Source organism: Canis lupus, chromosome 9, assembly GCF_048164855.1.
Source record: "Canis lupus baileyi chromosome 9, mCanLup2.hap1, whole genome shotgun sequence".
In the NCBI taxonomy this organism is placed as follows: domain Eukaryota; kingdom Metazoa; phylum Chordata; class Mammalia; order Carnivora; family Canidae; genus Canis; species Canis lupus.
Genome location: NC_132846.1, coordinates 64746077 through 64767294, shown reverse-complemented (window position 1 = coordinate 64767294; position 21218 = coordinate 64746077). Strand labels below are relative to the sequence as shown.

Here is a 21218-nt window from a genome sequence, read left to right as displayed (position 1 = left end):
TCTCCGAACAGCCTAGTGAAATTGGTGTTGGTATCTTGGGCTACACATCACAGGTTAAGACATCGGGACTCCCTTACGACTGATCTAGTATCAATTAGTATTTTCAAGCTTTTTATTTCTGAGCCACTGAACTCGTTTTTTCAAACAAAATATTTTCAAAGGAGAAACACCAATATATAAAGTAGGTAACATCAGAGTTTCTTGGGCTAAAGTTGGGTGGGGGTTGAAGTGTCTCCTTCATGCCCCTCCTGCTGTCCATCCTGCCTCCTAAGGCTCTCCTGGAATCTGGTCGATCTGCAGAATCTAGAGACTGCACACAGCCACCATCCTGGGGTCTGCGGGATGGTGGGAAGCAGCTACCTGGTTGGTTTGGGCCGTCTTCTAATCAGAGGAATGGACACAAAGTGTGCCACTCTCTGCTAAAGAGGGGGGAGTCATTGGCTGGGAAATAGATTCACCGAAGCTGAAGCAATGTGCTTCAGAACTCTTCTCCAAGCGAGACCATTACAAAAGAATGGGATGAGCTACACGTACAGTCAACTGAGGGAATTCCATCATGGTAATAATTTAGGACCAAAGCAAAAAGGAAGGAAGTGTAACCCTTTTTGGTGTTCAGAGTCTATGGCTTTTGTCTACATTTCACCATTGTATGAGCTTTACTGCAGAAACATCGAAGTTTTCTTCCCAAAGTTCCAGCTAGATCAGAAGTATGAGATGTGTGAACTGCTTCAGTAGATGGGAATCAGAGAAATGTTCTTGCCCCGGGCTGACCTCAGCAAGCCCTAGTTTCTTCAAGAAACCCCAAAATACCCAAAATAAGTCAAAATCCTTCATTTAGGCCTAATCCCTAAGTATGAAATGTGGCCAAAACCAACATATTTTTCAAACCATTTAACATTGATAAAATACCATGGTGTAGTAGAAAAGCTGTAGTAGAAAATTGGACTTAAAACTCCAAAAAACTTGAAATAGCACCTAGGTTGGATGTTTTTATAATTTTAAGCTACTTTATTAACACATTTAACTCATGTGACTTCTCTTATGTGGACTTCTCCTTCTTCTCTCTCAATGCTCAAGATTTACCCCCGAAATGGAATTGGGTCACAGATTCATTAAAATTGCATGAGATGACACCACTTTCAAGATGAAAGCATCCCCCAGGGGTCACTCAGGCCAATTTCCCACCCCTTTGTGGAAGTCCTTCTAGAATAGCCCTACAAAACAGCCCCCTCGCTCTCTTTCTTTCAATGCTTCCAATGAGAGAGAAACTGCCAGTTCTTTGAAAAGCAGTTCAATCCACAAATGGCTAAAATTGTTTTTGTTACACACACACACACACACACACACACACACACACACACTAGCTAACTCAGATTCTTTCACCTTAGTTCTGCCTCTGAAGCCATGGAGAGCAAGGTCAGTCATTCTTCCACATGGAATCCCCCCCAAACCCTGCCCCAGCTAATCCATTTTCTCAATGCAAGCGCTACTGGTTTGGAGAAGCAGTCATCTGCTGTCCAGGGCAGTTCCGTGCATCCTGGGGAACTGCTGAGCGAACATGCCTGGTCCGTATGCACGAAGGAGCCAGCAGTAACCCCCAATCATGATTACAACCAAGAAACTATTCCGACAGACAGTACAGATGGCAGCGATATCTTACTACAGGCTTTCCAGGGATACGGAATCTGATTGCCTTTTTCCCCATCAGGCTTTACCAGCTCAGGGAAAATAAGGTAAACAAACAGGACCATCCTGCACACCAGCACCTGAAAGAATTTCTGCTATAAACACAGTTAAAAATGAAGAAATATGCTATTTTACAGTTTAATTTGCAAACCGTTTAATATTCCACCCCTCACCCCCCATTTAATCTGAAAAGTAAATTCCACTCCAGAAATGAGAGAATTTCCAGGTGTTGGGACACAGAAGTTTGCTTGATCTCCTCTTTAAAAAAATTATGTGGGTACCATCATTTATATTACATGAGGTTTCTGGACAAAAGGGCCTCCCAAACGTGACAAGCAGCCTGAGTCCAGGCAACTGGAGTCCAGGGAGACTTCAGGGTCCCCAGGGACTGCCTCACAGCAGTACTAGGGACTGGGAAAGCTTCTATGGAAAAGTAACCATGCCCCTACTCCCACTTCGCCTGCCATCCAGGAGCACCGGGCAGCATGAAAACCTTCTGGGACGAGCATCAGCTCATTCAAGAATCAGTAGCACAAAGTATATGGTCACTAAGTATTTGCTGACTTGATGCATGCATGCACAAATTGGCTAGGCGGTGTCCCCTGATCCACACCCGCACTGTGGTCTGGGGTCCCCTGGTATTATTTCGGGCTTCCAAGGCAGTCCCTGGTACAACCTCAAACCAGTCCTCTCAGCACAGATGAGCCTGAACCACTCAATCTCAGGAGCGTGGATGGCCCCATGGGTAGGACCATAGCCGAACATATCAAGGGGCTCAATTAGTTCCCTCCTCACCACTGCCACAGGAATGGTCTGCCACATTATTTCCTTTTCTAGGTCTTACAAAGAACAGTGATGGAAGTGGATGAGAAGAGAACTGAGGCAGTGTGGGAAGCCTTTAGGGAATTATTGCTTATTCCATGCCTCCCCTCATCAGGGTGGACCAGCCATTTCACTTCATGATCTATGAAGAAACCTCCAGAATTCTTTTATTTCTGGGCAGGGTGGGGACTCTCTCTTATGATTTAAGACATGCTAAGTACTAAGTGCTCAGCAGAGGTGGAGTCTGGTGCAGCTGGTGGCACGGGGTGGTGAGGAAGAGAGTGTCTCCCTTGTCCCCTACTAGTCTGGGCCATTCTCAGATAAACCCGACTATTACATTCACTCTTAAGGAGAGGTCTGTACCGTCTGTCTGGTATTTTAAGCCTGTTTCTCAGAGCCCTTGTTACTGGCTCAAGACTAGGTTGGTAGGAGATCTTTACCCCTCTCTGTTACTCACGTATCTGGACTTTTAAAAAATGGTAGACCAGAACCCCATTTCAAGACCAAGCCTTTGGGAGAAAGACACGTTCTCTAGGAGTCATGAGCTTTGCTCTCTTTACCTCTCTCTGGAGCAAAGGAAGCATTTTATTTTAATCCATTATGGAATCATTTCTTGGGAACTAAAAGGAGAAGAAAACAGCTGTAGGCATCCCTGACCGGGGCCGCAGACTCTGTGCAGCCCTGGCTATTCTGCGGTGTGACAGATTCTTTGACAGAGGCATTAGCCGAGCTACAGATGGACTTCAGTTCCTTCATTTCACACAGGCAGGAACTGGGGGACACACACTGGGTCACAGGTCCAAGGACGGTCACTGTCCCAGGCACTTCTGGCTTCATGGCAACGATCTCATCTCAGAGAAAGAAGAACCCTTGCCCAAGGTCACCCCATGTGGCGTGGTGTGACAGCTGGAGATCTGCTTCTCCTGACCCCAACCCTCTGGCCCATTTCACTCTTCCTCCCTCGACTGAAAACATTGAATCTAAATATACAGGCCACACATACTCCCCTCTATTACCCACTTTGCTCAAATAGAACATGAGCATGGGCTTTGTCCGGGGGTTAAAGGAGACTAGCAAATACCTCTAAAATTCTCTTGCTTATTTTCTGTTACAGAGATAAGAAAATATTTCAGGAGCAAATTCAGAAAACCATGGGTTGAGCTAGCTAATTTGTGGAGCGTCAAATGTGTAGACTAAATGCCTAACTGGATTTCCATCTGTTTGCTATCCCATGTTTAAATGTACCTAAAATGGATTTATTTGTCATCTTGGTTATAAATATAAATCAGAGTAACGTGAACCGTATCTCAGGAAATACTATTAAGCAGTTTAGAGATGGACTTTTCATCATATTAACGTGTGTACATCACTTCATTCCTATATTCCTTCCATGAGCACTGACACCTGGGAATGGCCAGGCAGTGCTAGGACCTAGGACGAGGCAAACAGAGAGGACTAACTCCAACTGACATTCTTAACTGACTTGTTGGTATTCTAATAGTCAAGTGTGTTTGTGAAAAGATGGTGGGAAAAAGAAATAAGAGTTCAAATTACCCACCTTTAAGGGATGAAATCTAAAAAAGAAAGTCTATGGAAATATAATATCCTCTGAAATAAATATGGCCAAACCCAGTTATAAGAAGCTTCATTGCTATTGAAAGACTCCTAGAACGTGCAGGTCAAATTCGCCCATCATATGCATGGCAAAACAATGACAGTGTAAAATTATATCTAACACATTATACTTGGAGGCAGAAAATGGCCCTATACCCTGCATTAAAAAACTTAAAAAAAAAAAATCCCCTCCATTTACTTGATGAAGTCCCTAAGACACTAGGTTTCAGCTTTTCCAAGTATCTCTGTGTGGTGAAAAAATGCAGGCCAATGAAAAATATAATAGATCTTACCAAGAAAATTCAAGTTTTCAACTGAGGGGGGAAATCTGAACATTGCAACAAGTCTTCATTATATTTAAGTGTCAGGTTTAAAAACTACCCTGGCACAGACACATACACACTCACCCACACTCACCCACTGTCACACACACTGTAACAACTGAGAACAGATTACTGGGTTGCTGCAATTCATTTTATCTTCATGGCAAGATTCCTACTCAAGCTGAAGAGTCTGTCCTACTTCAGTTTGTGTATCTCACATATGCCCACTAACTGCAGGGCTAATGGATCCACCTTCCAGGATAAGATGTCTGAACTCAGGAAGTCAAATAATGGAAATGATTTTTAAATGTGTATGAGGTTATGTCAGAAAGACTCCCTATGCTCCTCTCACAAGCAAAATCCCTTTTAGTCTGATCTCTGGATCTGCCAGTAAGACAGAGTTCTATGGGTCTGTTACCTCACTTGTAATGTGAACTAGGGACATCCTAGAACCTGTCCTTAAAATGCGAGTTTTCATAATTAACAGGAAGATACAGGAGCCAGCCATCCCTATTTCTCTGGAGTGACAGATGTTACACAATTAGTTTAAAGGATCTATTTGGTGAGTTGTTACACTGAGAACTTTTAATAAGACTATCAATCTTGCTTCTGGCATAAATCGAGATATATGCGGATATTCATAACTGTCACCAATTGGTTTTTACTGTTTTTATATATATCCAACCTTGGAAGTATAATCTTAGCGAATAGGTCAATGGTTTTAAAAATTGTGCTCTTTTTTCTTAAAAAAAAAAAAAAATCCGAAAGTAACACTGATTAAAATCACCGTCTTAATTGACAGTTTAGTTAAGTAGGAACAAGACCGCAGCTGACTTGGGCATACTCCTGAACTTTACACACAGTGGTGACTTCCCCTGGCCAAACACTTCACTGTTCTCCTGCGTGCATGCTGGGAAATAAAGCCCCTAACTCTTTTATTATTATTAGTTATTATTGAACAAGCAAACTGAAATTCTCCATTTTATTTAAAGCAACACAATGATGAGTATGAAGCAAAGTGCTGGATGTGCTGCTATGCACACATGCATTCTCTCCTAATCATGTACTCCATTCCATGTGACAGGTGCTGACAGTGACATGAAAGCCACAAAGAAGAGGGGATTCACTGAGCCCATATTGTCCAGTCTCTCAAAAATCTACCCTAGTTTTAATTACTGACAAAATGAGTAGTTTGACAATTCCATTTACCTGACTATCTTTAAATGAAAAGACACTAAGATTTGCTAAAAATAGCCCTGAAGAGGCCATACGAAAGAAAAAGGGGAAACGAATGTCTTGGAGAAGTCTCACACTGAGTAGCTGTCCCCTGAATAATTAATTTATAGTTGATGTTGGTGCGCTTCTCATTCATTACTGAAAAATGAACTGTCTTACTCTTTAATTGTAGAATAAAAACTGCAGGAAAGATTTAAAACTTTTTTCACGAACACTGGTATCTCAGTAACCTATGTTTTATTTTGAGTAAACTCATTATTCATTATTTCACATTATAAAAAGTAACCACACACGCATATGCATTCACAAATTAGATCATCTTTATCATACATCAATATATTTTAAAAAACAAACACTCTCTAATATCAATATAGTTATATGCTGATTGCATTTTGAAATCGAGAAGCTGACAATAGCTTCATACAGTATATCTCAAGAACTGACATTTTAAAATTAAGAATTGTATATGTTCCACAGGCAACTATTGATGGAAATACTAGCATTAGTACAAATAAATGCTGTTGACATAGCTTAAGCATGATAGCTTGGAATAACAGCTGATTCAAACTAGATTCATCATTTTTAAATTAAGGACAAATACAATCTAAAATGTAAACAAAGTATTTATAAAATAAAGTCTTCTAGGAAATTAAATCATCAATCTATTATTTTTAAGGTAGTCGTAGCTAAAAGTTATCAGAAATCTTGGTAGAATTTTCATTGCCAAATTGAAATTTCAGAATGTCCAGGTACAACACTGTCGCCTCACCGGCAGGAATGATAAAGTTGCTGACAGCTGTTCGTACCCTTTTCAATGTGACTTTTCAATTGGGCTTGGAGATTTTCCAGAAGATGCAATGTCTTTCTTACTTCCAAGGCCTTTCCAAGTGATTAGCTAGAGCAATTTCAGTTGATTTGGACTTTCATATAACTTTTGAGTGCTAAAACTCTAGGACAGTTAAATAGATGGTTTCCTGCACAGATAAATGCAGACTGGTCTCTTCTGTAGCGGTGCTAAAAGCGCATACCTAAAGTTGTTTTTCATTGCACTTCACTATGACATTGGAATTCTGTAACCACATTATTACTTGAGAAATACATAGTATACCTGCTAGGGAATCTAATTTCAAACATGGAAAGTTTATCAACATCAGCTGCCATTATGTTTCTCTTTTCCATTCATTAACCAAAAAAAAAAAAAAAAAAGAAGAAGAAAAAAAAAAAAAAAGACAAGAAAGAAAGAAAGAAAAAGCCCAGCCATTGCTTTAGGTTCTGTCCATCAATCACATTATCTCCAGTTGTCTTTGTTTTGCTTCCTTCATCAAGTGGATGATTTAAGGATTGGATTTTCTCGATTTTCTTTGTCAAGAAAATAAGGGAGGGAGAGAGGGAGGAGTGGGAGGAGGGAAGGAAAAAGAGAAGAGAAAAAGAAAAAACAAAACATGAAAAATTTGGTACATATAATGCTTACAAAGTAAGTAAGAAATATAATCTACTTCAAATAAACTGAAAATATGAGGATTCTGGTTAATTTTGATTAAGTGAAAAAGAAATCATGCATTAAGGATTACCTGGAACTCTTTAATTACCAAATCCTACGTACATTTAATATAGCATTCAATTCAGTTCATACAATTTCCCCACTTTTTTTGTATAACAACAATGGAAATGAACATAGACCCAAATATATCAACTGTTTGGCCTTAAAGGACATAAGATATGATGCCTTCCTGTACCTACTTTAAGACTCCGATACCCCTAAATACCAAATGGGTCATCTCTATAACACCCAAAAGTGGGAGACTGTATCACATGGAATTTTTTGAAGAAGCAATACTGAAATAACTAATACTTTCTGAAATCACTTCATAAGCTTATTTTCATTTCAATATGGCACATCACCGAACTGTGTATAAATACTTCATAGAAACCAGACCAATGCACATCTCACTCAGCTATTCCAGTTGTGCAGCAAGTGTGCATTCATGAGAAAGTCTAGACTAGAACCATGTTATATAGAAATAGTTATGGACTTGATATCCAGTCTCCTGTTAAAAAACCAACGTTCCTCCTCCTTCAGAATATTCACAAAAGAATAAACAAATGATGTGATTTTTTTAGAGTGTTTCTAGATTCTTTTTTGTAACCCTCAATTATATGTAATCGAGTATACAATTCTATGGATATGTAATATCCATATGGATATTTTACATAGGGTGTATACTGAGCAAGAGAAAATTCAGTCTATAAAAGGAAAAACACAGCAAAGCAAGAACAGATGAAGATGGTAATCTAAATAAAGGAGAACTGGTGTAAATATTAGGTTTCAGCTATCCTTACTTTACAAATGCCTCTGGCATTTAGAAAAATGAGAATAGAATGGATGACATTCTGATGTTATTAACTATGCTTTTCAATAGAAGGATTCCAGGGCAGGCTTTTGAGAGGAAGAAAGCATAGGGTGACAGACAGGAAGGACCAGGGTGCCCGGCCTGGAAGGCTCCGGAAGGGAGACTCCATCTTACTGAACCACACGGAGCTCTGAGTGGCCACTGCAGCCAGGGCACAGGGCTGCTACTCCATACCTCCACACACCACCGTCCTGTCCTGCCTCTCTCCGCAGGACTTATAAACAGAACTTCAAAGTGTCATCGTTTGAGCAGTAATTGTAGGGGGGCAAAGAACATTGTCTGCAAATGAAAGTACCCTTTGTATTAAATGCTACTAATCCGTACTATCAATATCACCTTTGCTATTTACTATTGCTTTTCTCTATCATATCCTCCTACTCTCTCCTTGAGCTCCATTCAATACATTTTTTCCTAATCTTTGAATGAATTTTGAATATATCTGTATTTTTATATACCAACAGCCAATTAAAATTTAGAATTATGAAATTCAGTTCCTAAAAGGGAGTAATAGCATGTAGTTTCTGAAAAAAAAAAAGAGGCATTTGAGAAATTACATAAGAAAATACTCATGCATTCAGTGAAATATGCTTCAAAGAAAGCCTGAGTCCTGTTTAAACTCCATGCTAATCAGAAGGTTTGGGAGTTCTGTATGAAAGTATAAACCCTAACAATGGTTTGGACATCCTGGCTGAATCAGTTCTACCTTGAGCTCCTCTCTCACCCTGGGGATTTTTATAGTCTGCCCTGTTCAATGTTTCAACTGCAAGTACCAAAGGCTTCAACAATTCAAACAAGATACAAATAGTTCACAAAAAGGAACCACAAGGGAAAAGCTGAGTAGAGGCCCTTTATAACCATAACATGAAAGCATAAATTTGGTCTGTAGAAATCTTCAGTTTGCCAGAGCCACAATCCTAGATTATAAGGCTGCAGTCATATTTCTTCAGGAGCATTAGCTGTACCGACCTTTCTAAGCACTGGCTGATTACATACTGTGTATCTGAGCTGGGTGTTCAAAAGGGATGCAATTATACCCAGTGTCTTCTCAGAGATAAATGCCCTGAATGCAAACACTTCACAAAAAAATAAATGGACCTCAGATTTGAATGGCAGCCATTTCAAGTTTCCTGTTGATCCCCTAGGGTTTCAGTGTCTTTGCCATATCTGTAACATCTTATGTAAAGTATCAGACATAAAAGAGGCATGGGTGAAAAGAATTCCTTTTAATTTATACCCTTTTCCTCATTACAGACTTTGTCTCTTCTTTGGAAAGTACTTAAAGAGCAGAATGATACACTTGGCACATCACTGGATTACTTACAAGGTAGCCTTTCGTGGTTGTGTGTCTTTACTTCCACTGCTCTTTGGATCAACTGAGTTACCTGTCCCCCGGGAGGTGCTCGGTAGGGAAGGATTGGAGGGAAAGGAAGTCGGAGTGCTACTGGCATTGCGAGTGCGGAATGAATCATCTGAAAGGAATTCAAGTACAGTCAGACATGCTGAATGCGCTAAGAAATGTTAACCTAAGAGAAGTAAAGTTAATGATAGCTGACTTTTCTTAAGATAGATTGTATTAAGGTGCAGCCTAGGTACAAGAAATTGCACAAATTTAAGGTCTGACAGATGCATAACATGCCTATGAAGCCATCACCACCATCAAGAGTAAAAATGCACCCACCCCTGTACCTCCTGCACCCTGGCAATCCCTCCCCTACACTCCAGGCAATCTGTCTCATTCACTAAAAATTAGTTTGCATTTTCTAGAGTTTTATGTAAACGGAATCACACAGTGTGTCTGTCTTCTTTCACTTGGCAAAATCAGTTTGAGGTTCATTCTCGTTATTGTTTGTGTATATCAATACTTCATTCCCTTTTATTGCTGACTGATATGCATTGTACGGATATGCCAAAACTCATTTATACATGGCTCCGGTCAACAGACATATGGATTTTTTCCAGTTTTTAACTTTCACAAAGAAAGCCGCTATGAACGATTGTGTACAAGTCTGTGTATAGATACATGTTTTAATTTCTTGTAAATAAAAGCCAAGGAGTGGAATTGCTGATCACATAATAAGTGTACATTCAACTCCATAAGAAACTGCCAAGTGGCGCCTGAGTGGCTCAATTGTTAAGAGTCTGCCTTCCACTCAGGTCATGATCCTGAGCTTCTGGGATCAAGACCCCGTGTCAGGCTCCCTGCTCAGCGGAGAGTCTGCTTCTCCCTCTCACGCTGACTTTCCCCACTGCTCATGTTCTCACTCACATGCTCACATTCTCTCAAATGAATAAATTAAAAAATCTTTAAAAAATATGAAACACATTTAAAAAGAAAAGAAAAAAAGAAACAGTTGAATTGTTGTCCAAAGCAGTTGTACCATTTTACATGCCCACTAGCAACAAATAAGCATTCTGGAGAGTTGCTCTCTATATCCTTACAGACATTTAATATTATGTCTTTAATTTTAGGCATTCTAGTGGCCGTAAAGTGTTATCTCCTCGTGTTTTTTCCCGTTGCTTTTTTTAATTTGGAACTTTAAAAAATTTTTAAATTAGCATTTTCTTGATTTAATATATTTGTCTGGATCTTCTGTCTACCAAATCTTCCAAAAGATGGACATATAGTAACATATCTGTCTGACATCATGAAACGAATTACAGCATTAAGCACATATTTTTTCATTACAAGAATAACCTATAATTTTTAAAAATGGAACACAAAAACAGTATAAAAATTAAAATCCTCTATAATACCATAATTCTAGCAACTAAAGCCACAGTCTTTAATCATTCTAATATAAATTGTTTCAATCTCTCTTCCTAAGTGGGCTATGTATATGCACACCTATGCATCTAAATTATAAAGACCTACTGTGCATTCTATTTTATAACATACTTTGTGATTTAGCCATTCATGACTACTTTTCTATGTAGTCAACACTTTTTTTCCTCTTAAACATTTTAAGGAATGCATAGAATTCCATCTTTAAAACTAACTTTTTTTTAAAGCATAGTTGACATGCAACAGCACATTAGTTTCAAGTACACAATGGTGATTTCACTATAGGTTATGCTGTGCTTACCATGAGGGTAGCCACCATCTGTCATCAGGGAAAGCTACTACAATATCATTGACTGTGCTCCCTATGCTGTGACTTTCTTCCCTGTAACTTACTCATTCCCTAACTGAAAGCCTGCATCTCCTACCCACCTTCACACATCTTGTCCATTCTCCACCCCTGGCAACCCTCGGTTCTATTTATGCCTCTCTTGTTCCTTTTAAGTTGCATTTCTCTAAAGATTGCTGATGTCAAGCATTTTTCATGTACTTATTTGTGTATCTTCTTCTTCTTCTGTGAAGATGATGATACACGATTTTTCCTCCATTTTAGAATTAGTTGACTAATTAGTTCTAAAGATTTGTTTTGTATATCCTGACTGTAAGTCCTTTGTCAGGTATATGTAATATGATTATTTTCTTCTCATCTGTGTCCTGCCTTTTATTTTTGTATGCTTTATTTCAAAGAGCAGAGTTTTAAATTTTCACTAAGTCCAATATGTTAACTTTTTCTTTCATGGTCTGGAGAAATCTATTCCAAAACCACAAAGACTTCCTTCTGTAACATTTTCTTCAGAAATGTCATAGTTTTAGCTTTTATGCTTAAGTTTATTATGCATTTTAAGAGAATTTTATGTGTAGTGTGAGATAAGGATTGAGGTTCATTTTGTTTTTTTTTTATTATAGATATAAAAAGATACAAACAGTAATTTGAGGGGCACCTGCATCCCAGTGTTCATAGCAGCAATGTCCACAATAGCCAAACCATGAAAAGAGCCCAGATGTCCATCGACAGATGAATGAAGATGTGTTGTATAACTATATAATGGATTATTATTCCATTGGATGGAATATTATATGGAATATATTGGAATGGAATATTGGAATGGATGGAATATACTTGGATGGAATATTATTCCATCCAAAAAGAATGAAATCTTGCCATTTGTAACAATGTGGATGGAACTAGAGAGTATGATGCTAAGCAAAATGTTGGTCAGAGAAAGACAAATATCATATGATTTCACTCATGTGGAATTTAAATACAAAACAGATGACCATAGGGAAGGGAAAGAAAAATAAAATAAAATGAAAATTGAGAGGGACAAACCCTAAGAGATGCTGAACCTAGGAAACATACTGAGGGGCACTGGAGGAAAGGGGGATGGGGGGATGGGGTAACTGGGTGATGGGCATTAAGGAGGTCACCTGATGCAATGAGCACTGGGTGTTACATGCAATTGATGAATCATTAAATTCTACCTCTGAAACTAATAAGAAGATATAGGTATCCAATTGTTCCAGCTTCATTTTTTGAAAATACTATCCCATTACTGCTGATTTATCCTGGAGCCTTTATGGAAACTCAGCTGCACATGTATGTCAGTGTAGGCACATAGTCTTGACTACTGGAGCTTTCTAGTAAGTGCTGCAATGAGGCAGTTTAAGCTCTCTCAATTTGGTTTGCTTTTTCAAAATGGTTTTAGCTATCCACAGTTCTGTGCATTTCGATTGAGATTTTAGAATCAGCTTATGTATTTCTACAAAAAGACTACTAGAATTCTGATCAGGATTGCATTAAATCTCTGGATCAATTTAAAAGGAATTGACATCCTAACAATATTAAGCTTTCCCATTCACAAACACAGTATATGTCTCCATTTGTTTAGGTCTTCTTTAATTTTATCCAGCAATGTTTTGAATTTTTTAGTGTATACAGAATATACATTTTGTTAAATTTATTCCTGAAGACTTAATGTTTTTGGAGTTACTATAAAAGTGATTTTTTAAAATAGGCTTTATTATGTAAATGTTTAGATTTACAGAAAAATTGAGAAGATAACGCTGAGAATTTTCATCCACCCCCTCACTCAGTTTCCTCTACTAACACTTCACTCTAGTATGCTGCACTTGTTACAGTGAATGAGCCAGTAATGAGACATTATTACTAATTAAAATCCACAGTGCGTCCAGATTGCCTTAGTTTTTGCCTAATGTCTGCTTCTGTCTCAGGGTCCCATCCAGTACACGACATTACCTTTACTTGTTGGCCCTCCTGAGCTTTTCCTTGTTTTTGGTGACCTTACCAGCTTTGAGAGGTACTGGCCAAACGTTTTGCAGGATGCCCCTCTATTAGAATTTATCAGATGCTCTTCTTAGAATTAGACTAAGGTTATAGGTTTAAGGAAGGGTGACAGAGGTAAAGTGTCATTTTCATCACATCATACCATATGCTATGATATTTTTTATCACATTTTATGTATTTTATCCCACTGTTTCATGATGGGTCACTAGAAATGGGATTGCGTGCATCAAAGACTAGTTTTTAAAACTAGGATTCTTGATGAACTTCACCAAACTGTTTTCCAAAAGGGCTCCACAGATTTTCATACCCACTAATAATGGATACATTACAGTTGGTTTCCCTGACTCCTTACTGGCATTCTCCATGTATTTCTCCCAGTCTGTTGTGCTCACATAGCCTTAGATAAATGTTGGAATTGACAACAGGCAAAAGTCACCAAAATATTAACGATGGGCTCGTGGTAAGTAAAAAGTCCTCAATTTGGCCTTCCAAGCAGTAACTGACCTTTCATTTCAGCTCTATTTATCCCACTCTCTCACACTCAACTCTGTGCTCCAGTCAGACTGGCCTACTGCTGCTTCCTCAAGACATTGACATGTCTTCTTTATTACAGGCACTCTGAGTAGGATGTTACTCCAGACCCATCTCTGCCTATCAGAAATCCTAGCATGCCTCAGGCTTCATCCCAAATGATATAAGTATCTTAAAACCTGCCTTAAGTCCCAAAGTCTGTAAAATCTCTTCTCTTGTGAACACCTAATGCATTTGTTAAGACATTTTGCTCCCTTTTTCTCTTTGTAGATCAGGTATATAATTTTTCCTCAGTCTGTACTTCATAAAGCAATATATAATATATATATTAAGTAATACATAATAACCTGGAAGAGATTTCATTCATTCAGCCAATATTCCCTCTCCCCAAAATAACATTGAACCCTTAAGACAGAATATTTTTCTAATATTTTAATAAAAGATTTACCCTTATAAAATTATTTTACTTAAGATTCTGGATAAGTTTTAGGATCAGTTGATCACTCTTGATTCTCAAAGTGACTTAAGAACAAGCAAAGTCAAAACTGAAGAAATTAGTGCACATAATTAAAACTTGAAAAAAAAAAAAAACCTATTCCAAATCAATATTCTTAATGACTTAAGCAAAGAAATTTCTTGGCAAGACTTGTTACAAGTTCATGAATAAATATGCTCATATGAAGTCATCTCCAAGAGGCCAGATTGGATCCATGCAAGTCTGAAGAACTACTTAAGGCTATCAAGAATCATCTGCACCATTTAGCTCCAATCTGAGCTAATTCAAACTGACTCATATATATGAAATTCTTAGACACTGTATTATAAACTTCACAAATCCCGAATGTTCTCTTAGTATTTCCTAAAGAATTCACTAATTTGCTATGATAAAAGTAATCAATAATTTTATTATTTATAACCCCCACTTCAAGAAATGTTGATAACTTTTAGCTCAAAAACTTCCCATTATCAAATTCTTCCAGGTTTTTTAAGCTACTCCTAGTCTACCTTGTAAAACCACTCTATATACGGCATATGAATGTCAATGCTTTATTAGAAAGATTTTTCTGATCTGACAAATGAAAATACACTGTTTATAGAACAGCCAGTGAGTGTATATTTATTCTTACACAGATAGTGTATATCTATTATATATTCTTATAATATAAGAATATAATAAGAGGTAAGAGGAAGACAAAATACTCAAAACATAACCTGGGAAGGAAATGTGACCAAACTTTAAAAAGTTTCTGACCTTTGAGTAGATTTGCTATTCTTTACACTAAAAACTTACCAAAGATCAGTACTATAATTTTCAGCCAATATGCTAAGGCAAAAACTTAAAAATATACTTAGGAGCCACTAGTAATTTTTAGCAATATATTTCCCCTTATTCATAGTATAATTCTGGGTTCTATTATATAAGCCAGAGGTCAGCAAACTATAAGTCCGTGAGCCAACTCTTGCTTGCTGCTGGTTTTGTAAATAAAATCTTATTGGAATGCAACCATACCTATTCATTATGTACAGTTTATGGCAGCTTTTTGCTCAACAGCAGAGTTGAATAATTGTGACAGAAACCAATTTGGCCAACAAGGCCTAAAATATTTACTTATCTTGCCCTTTACAGGAGAAGCTTGCTGATCCCTGGTATAAACTTTCAAATATATAATATTGTAAATGTTCGGCTGCATGTGATCTACCATGAAGCCCTAGTATTCTTAACTTCCCTAAAAATTACTACAAAAACTTTTAATCTGTGCCCCAAGAGGCCCTCAGACTATAGAACAACCTACCCTATTACTGTCCTTTCTCTCTTTCAAAAGTATTAAATACGGAGTCTTCACAATAAAAACAAAATGGCACAGTCAAGTATTTTCGCAGTTGCTAGGGAAAAGTTCAATTATTTGGGCATTTGATAAAGATGTAAGTTTCAGGAAAACACTATATCTAGAAATAAAGAAATTGGTCCTTAAAAAAATAATATTTCATTACATTTAGCATTTTTTTTGAAGAACTCAGATTTCTACTTACCAGGTAGTGAAATCACAGAAGTCTTTCCTAACCCTGAGACAGAAGATGTATATCCTGCTGTAGAACTTTTACTAGAAAAGAACATGATTTAGTTTAAAATACAAGAACATTCTTCTTTCACTTCAGTCATTAGGCGCTTGGTCTTTTCTAATCTTTTTTAAATGCTCTCTTCTACTTATGATGAAGCACACATGCTACTTTCACTTCTCATTTATTGTTTACATGCCATGCCTCCTGACAATTCCTTTGTCTTTAATTTAAAAGACAAAGTTTAAAAGACAAATTTAATTTCCTTAAACTTGCTACATCAGAATCAAAGTTTTTCTCTTGGTGCTCAGCTAAGACAGATGATATGGATAAAATTTTCCTAGAAATAACTTTTCAGTTCTCATCTCTTTTGTCCATTGCAAGATCACCCTATCGACTAGAACTCCAGATAGATATATTGAGAATGTCCCAAAATACAGCTAACAATCTAGAGCCAGCTATCTTTAACAAAAGAAAAACCTATTTTTCCCACATCATTTTTTTTCTCAATAAATACTTTCAAGGACAATTATGTTTACTTAAAATTACCTTTGTTGATTGATATACACCTGTTATATATTTACAACATTTATAAAAAGTTGTCATTGAATTTATGCTAATTCTCTCCTAATCTTAGCTGTTTATAATTCAGTCTGTGGGGCCAAAGGAGAAACCAGACATTCAACTATTTTAAGAATTGTTGTGATCACTTTACTACAGAAACATACCTGTGGCTTCTCTATATAGAAACAATATCAACAGTATGTGGATATTCACATCCACTTAGCAAATGGGGCATGTCCATATACACTTAGAGGTTGAGTGACCTGTGTGATAGAGCACCACCTCCCCCATAAAACAATATATGGATCCCATGACATTATTATATAGCATCATGGCAATAGTCTTCCTAGAATGCCATAAAACCTGTTCTTATACAAATTGGTAGAGTCCAATTTTTTTCATAGAGAATCTTTATGGAAAAAAATTTACAATTTATTGACATAAACAAAACCCCAAATTAATCCTGATTTTACATAATGTAAATATTTCACATAATAAAGATGTGCAACTACAAAATAAAAATTGGGTTAAAACGTGAATAGCTGACAGACCATACCTAGCACACTTGTCTAAGTTGCCATATTTTGCATGGAAGGCTTGATTATTAAAAGACTGGCTTCGAATCAGTTTGGATTTCTTGATTTCTTTGCCTAGAGCAATAAGCAGAAGGAAAATGCAGCTGTTCATTTCATCCTTAGCTGCCCCAACCCCTCACCAACTCCCCGCCTCTTTCATTAGATACAGGTGGCCCAGCTTCCTTTCCTTAGGGAGCTAACTGGAGTATCTCTTACCCCTACTGCCTGTCAAGAACTCCCAAAACACTGAATGATACAGGTAAAAGGCATTTGAGAATCTCATCTAGTGGAGTGATTTTCCCTGTAATTAATTTTTACAAAAAGGGAAAAAGGAGACATAAAAAGAAGTTGTTTCTTACTTGTCGATGGGGTGCTTGTTCCAGAGGGTCCAGGAACAGAAATAGGGATGCTCTTGGGCAGAGTTGTTGGTGTCTTAGTGTCTCTACCTAAAACAAACTCTATTTTAAATGCTGTAATTTCCTCTGAGCTCCTAATCTCCATAAACCAAGAAAACACAGAGAACATGAGTCACTGTCCCTAGTTAGGCAGCATGCTCTTTCCCGAATATTCTTACTTTATATATTTACATATTTCAATCTTAGCCATTCAGTGACCAATTTCACAGACTCATAAAGTCTGTTATCAGACTTTAAGTTTTCCTCTGAAGGATCTCAATCTCCACACTGACTCCCACTATTTATTCATGTATTCTTCAATCAGTACCATATGAAGTAGCCAATTTTTTAAAACAACTTTTTAGAAAATGAAAGAAAATGAAGCAATCTTCCACATCAAATCTGAAAATCAGCACGGACTTTCCAAATGCCAGGATGCAACATTAATTGTACGATTTAGTGGTGAAGACACAAGAAAACTACTTACGTTTCTTTTCAAAGGTCTTATCACTCACGGGCCTCCCATCATTCTGTTGCTTCTCTTTCTCTAATTGTTCCTATTATTAAAACAGTATGCTAGCATTAAAAGTAAGCATAGATTTAGAAAACTCTTCTAATGAGAAAGTACTCTAAGCTTTACAAATACAGTTTACAAAAATGCCTTAGAAAAGAATTTTTTAATATAAATTACTGTCAAAAGAAGTCAAGGTTCTTTTGGATTTGTGTGCTTTCAACATCCACTGAATTGTACCCTGGGGGTTTTGTCAAGTTAAAACAATGAGTTTAGTATCATTGTTGTAATTCGCCTTTATATTCTAGAAGACATTGGCCAATTCTCATCATCAAACTATTTACTAGGAGTCTTTTTCACTTCTGATTGGTAAGTGGCAATTACCAATTTTCCTTCTCTAAAAGGACAGAGGAAAAAAGAAATGGTCTTTCGGTATTTTTTAAACATTTTACTGAAGTATAACACACTCAAGTGTACAAATTATAAGTGCACACAGCTCAATGAATTTTCCCAAAATGAACATACCTACATAACCAGCTTCCAGATCCAGAAACAAAATGTTACCAAAACTCAGAGAAGTCCTTTATCCCAAAAAAACAGAACAAGTAGGCAAGAACATCAATAAACATACCAAGTTCTGAGCAAATGTAGCATAACTGACACATATAAAACACTACATTCAGAGCACATGGCTGGCTCAGTTGGTGGAGCATGCAACTCTTGATCTCAGGGTCATGAGTTCAAGCCCTATATTGGCCATGGAGCCTACTTAAAATTTAAGAACAAACAAACAAACAAAAACTCCACTACACTCAACAACTTGGAGAACATGCATGCGTTTTGATTGCACATGTAAAGAAAAACAGGAAGAAAATAGACGATAGATTAAAAAGTCTTCCACACAGAACTGGTCTGCATAAAAAAGAATCAAATGGAATCTCTAACACTGAAAACATGTAAAATTGAAAAATAAAATGTCATTAAGTGAGCTCACAAGTAGTGTTATCTATTTTGTCCACCTTTTCCTCTATTTTGATCATATTAATCAGAGTTGTCTTAAAGTCCTTATCTGCTAACTCCAAAACCAGGATCATCTGTAGGTCTTTTTCTATTACCTGATTTTTGTCTTGGGTTTAGGTCATTTGAGTCCTAAAAATTTTTAGAGCCTGCTTATGTTCTACAACCTCTATCACTAGGAATCCTGAACTTCGATCTTTGTCTCAGAAGGCTGCTAAAGCAATGTGATCGTTTTCAGAAGATTTCCACATAAGTGTTTAATCTTACCATACAATTCTCCATGAAGAGATAGAACATATAAAGAAGAAATAAATGGGAATTTGAGAACTGAAAAATACAGCACTGGGAATAAAAACACTGAATAAGCCTGGCAGCTGAAATGGAGAGGACAGGAAAGAGTGACACTGAAGACAGATCAACAGATTATTCACTCTGAGTAACAAAGTTTAAGGAAAAAAAAGAAAAGAACAAAATCTCATGGACCTGTGGGGCAATATCAAAAGATCTAACATCAAAGACCCAGAAGTAGGAGTGAATACATATTTACTTATTTTTTTAAAGATTTATTTATTTATTTATTTGAGAGACAGAGGGAGAGAGAGCTCATGTGCAGGTTGGGGGAGAAGCAGAGGGACAGAATCTTCAAGTAGACTTGTTGCTGCATGAGGAGTCCAACACAGAGCTCAATTTTACAACCCTGAGATCATGACCTGAGCTGAAATCAAGAGTTGGATGCTCAACCAACTGAGCCACCTAAGCACCCTGAAGAGTAAACATAAGTTTAAATAAATAATGGCTCAAACCTTTCCAAATTTGGGAAATAATACACATTTATAGATTGAGGAAGCTACACAAATCCCAAAACAGATAAATTTGAACTCAATTATGCCTAAACACATCAAAAGCAAACTGCTAAAAACAAAGGATAAAAAGAAAAAATCTTTAAAGTAGCCAGAGAAAAGCCACAATACACGCAACAATAATCTGAATTAGAGCTAATATTTTATCAGATGCTCTGGAGACAAGAACACATATATAAAGTACAGAAAGAAAAAGGCTATCAACCCTGAATTCCATATCTAGTGAAAATATCCTTCAGGGACAAAGGGAGATAACAAAATATTTCAGATTAGGGAAAACTAAGGAAATATGTCACAAAATACCTACACCCCAAGAACAACTAAAGATAGTTCTTCAGGCTGAAGGAAAAAAAATAACAGAGGGACTTTTGGATCCTCAGTAATGAATGAGAGTACTAGAAATGGTAAAAATAAGAAAGTAAACACAGAAGTTCACTCTCTTAAATGCTTCAAAGATATATATTACAACTTAGAGCAAAGTTTAGATCCAGTGGTCATGAGATAACTGACTCGTGGGGTTTTCAACACAAATATAATTCACATAAAAATTTTAACATAAAGAAAGGGTAGAGATCTGCATCATTATTAAACGAAGTGGTATAACATTAATAATAAGTTGACTTTGAAAAGTTAAGTATATTGTAAACTCTAGAGAAACCACCAAAAAATAACTCCAAGAGAGAAAGAGAAAAAGAGAAAGAAGGGGAAAGAGAGATAGAACCACTAAGGGAAGAATCAAACAAGGGTTATCACCATGGGTCTGTTATACATTAGAAGAAGACTATAAGAATAAACAACTTTAGACAACAAATTTGACAGCTTAAATGATATAGAGAATTTTGGGTGTGGGAAGCAACATCATCAAATTTAAAAAAGAAGAAATAGAAAGTCTGAAGAGTTTTATATCTATTAAAGTAGTTGAATCAATTATCAAAATCCTTTCCAATCCTTGATTGTTTCACCAGTGAATTCTATCAAACACTCAAGGAAAAAAATAAGACCAATTTTATACAAATTCCATCAGAAAACAGAGGAAGTGGTTAAATACTATACATTTCATTTTATAAGGCCAGAATAATTCTACTATCAAATTTAAAAGACCCCAAAATGACAAAAAAAGGAAATTATAGACCAATTTCACTATGAATATAGATGAATATTAAAAATTAGCCAAGAATCCAACAAAATAGGAAAGAACACCATATCACTAGGTGGAGTTCATCCCTAAAATATATGATTGATTTAGCACCGAAAAAATCAATGTAATTCAATGTTTTAACAGGATGAAGTAGAAAAAACAAGTATCATTTCTAAATATGCAGAAAGAGCATTTGACAAAAACCAATAAACATTCATAAAAACTCTTAGTAGACTAGGAATATGAGGGAACTTCCACAATTTGATAAAGGACATCCACATAAAACCTCTTGGTAACATCATACTTAATGGTGAAAAATTAGATATTTCTCCC

The 21218-nt window shown here is 36.8% G+C and overlaps 1 protein-coding gene across 8 annotated transcripts in view; it reads right to left on the bottom strand.

Annotated features, from left to right (window-relative positions):
* Positions 1-5901: 5901 nt before the first annotated feature.
* PPP4R4 (protein phosphatase 4 regulatory subunit 4) overlaps positions 5902-21218 on the bottom strand; it is a 98703-nt gene continuing 83386 nt past the window's right edge. For all 8 annotated transcript variants that reach the window (XM_072839782.1, XM_072839783.1, XM_072839784.1 and 5 more), the window contains 6 exons: positions 17847-17916; positions 17324-17410; positions 16946-17039; positions 15799-15869; positions 9414-9561; positions 5902-7040 (listed from right to left, as the gene is read on the bottom strand). In XM_072839782.1, the coding sequence (XP_072695883.1) occupies positions 7016-7040; positions 9414-9561; positions 15799-15869; positions 16946-17039; positions 17324-17410; positions 17847-17916 (495 nt within the window). In that variant the 3' untranslated portion in view covers positions 5902-7015. The remainder of the gene's footprint in view (positions 7041-9413; positions 9562-15798; positions 15870-16945; positions 17040-17323; positions 17411-17846; positions 17917-21218) is intronic.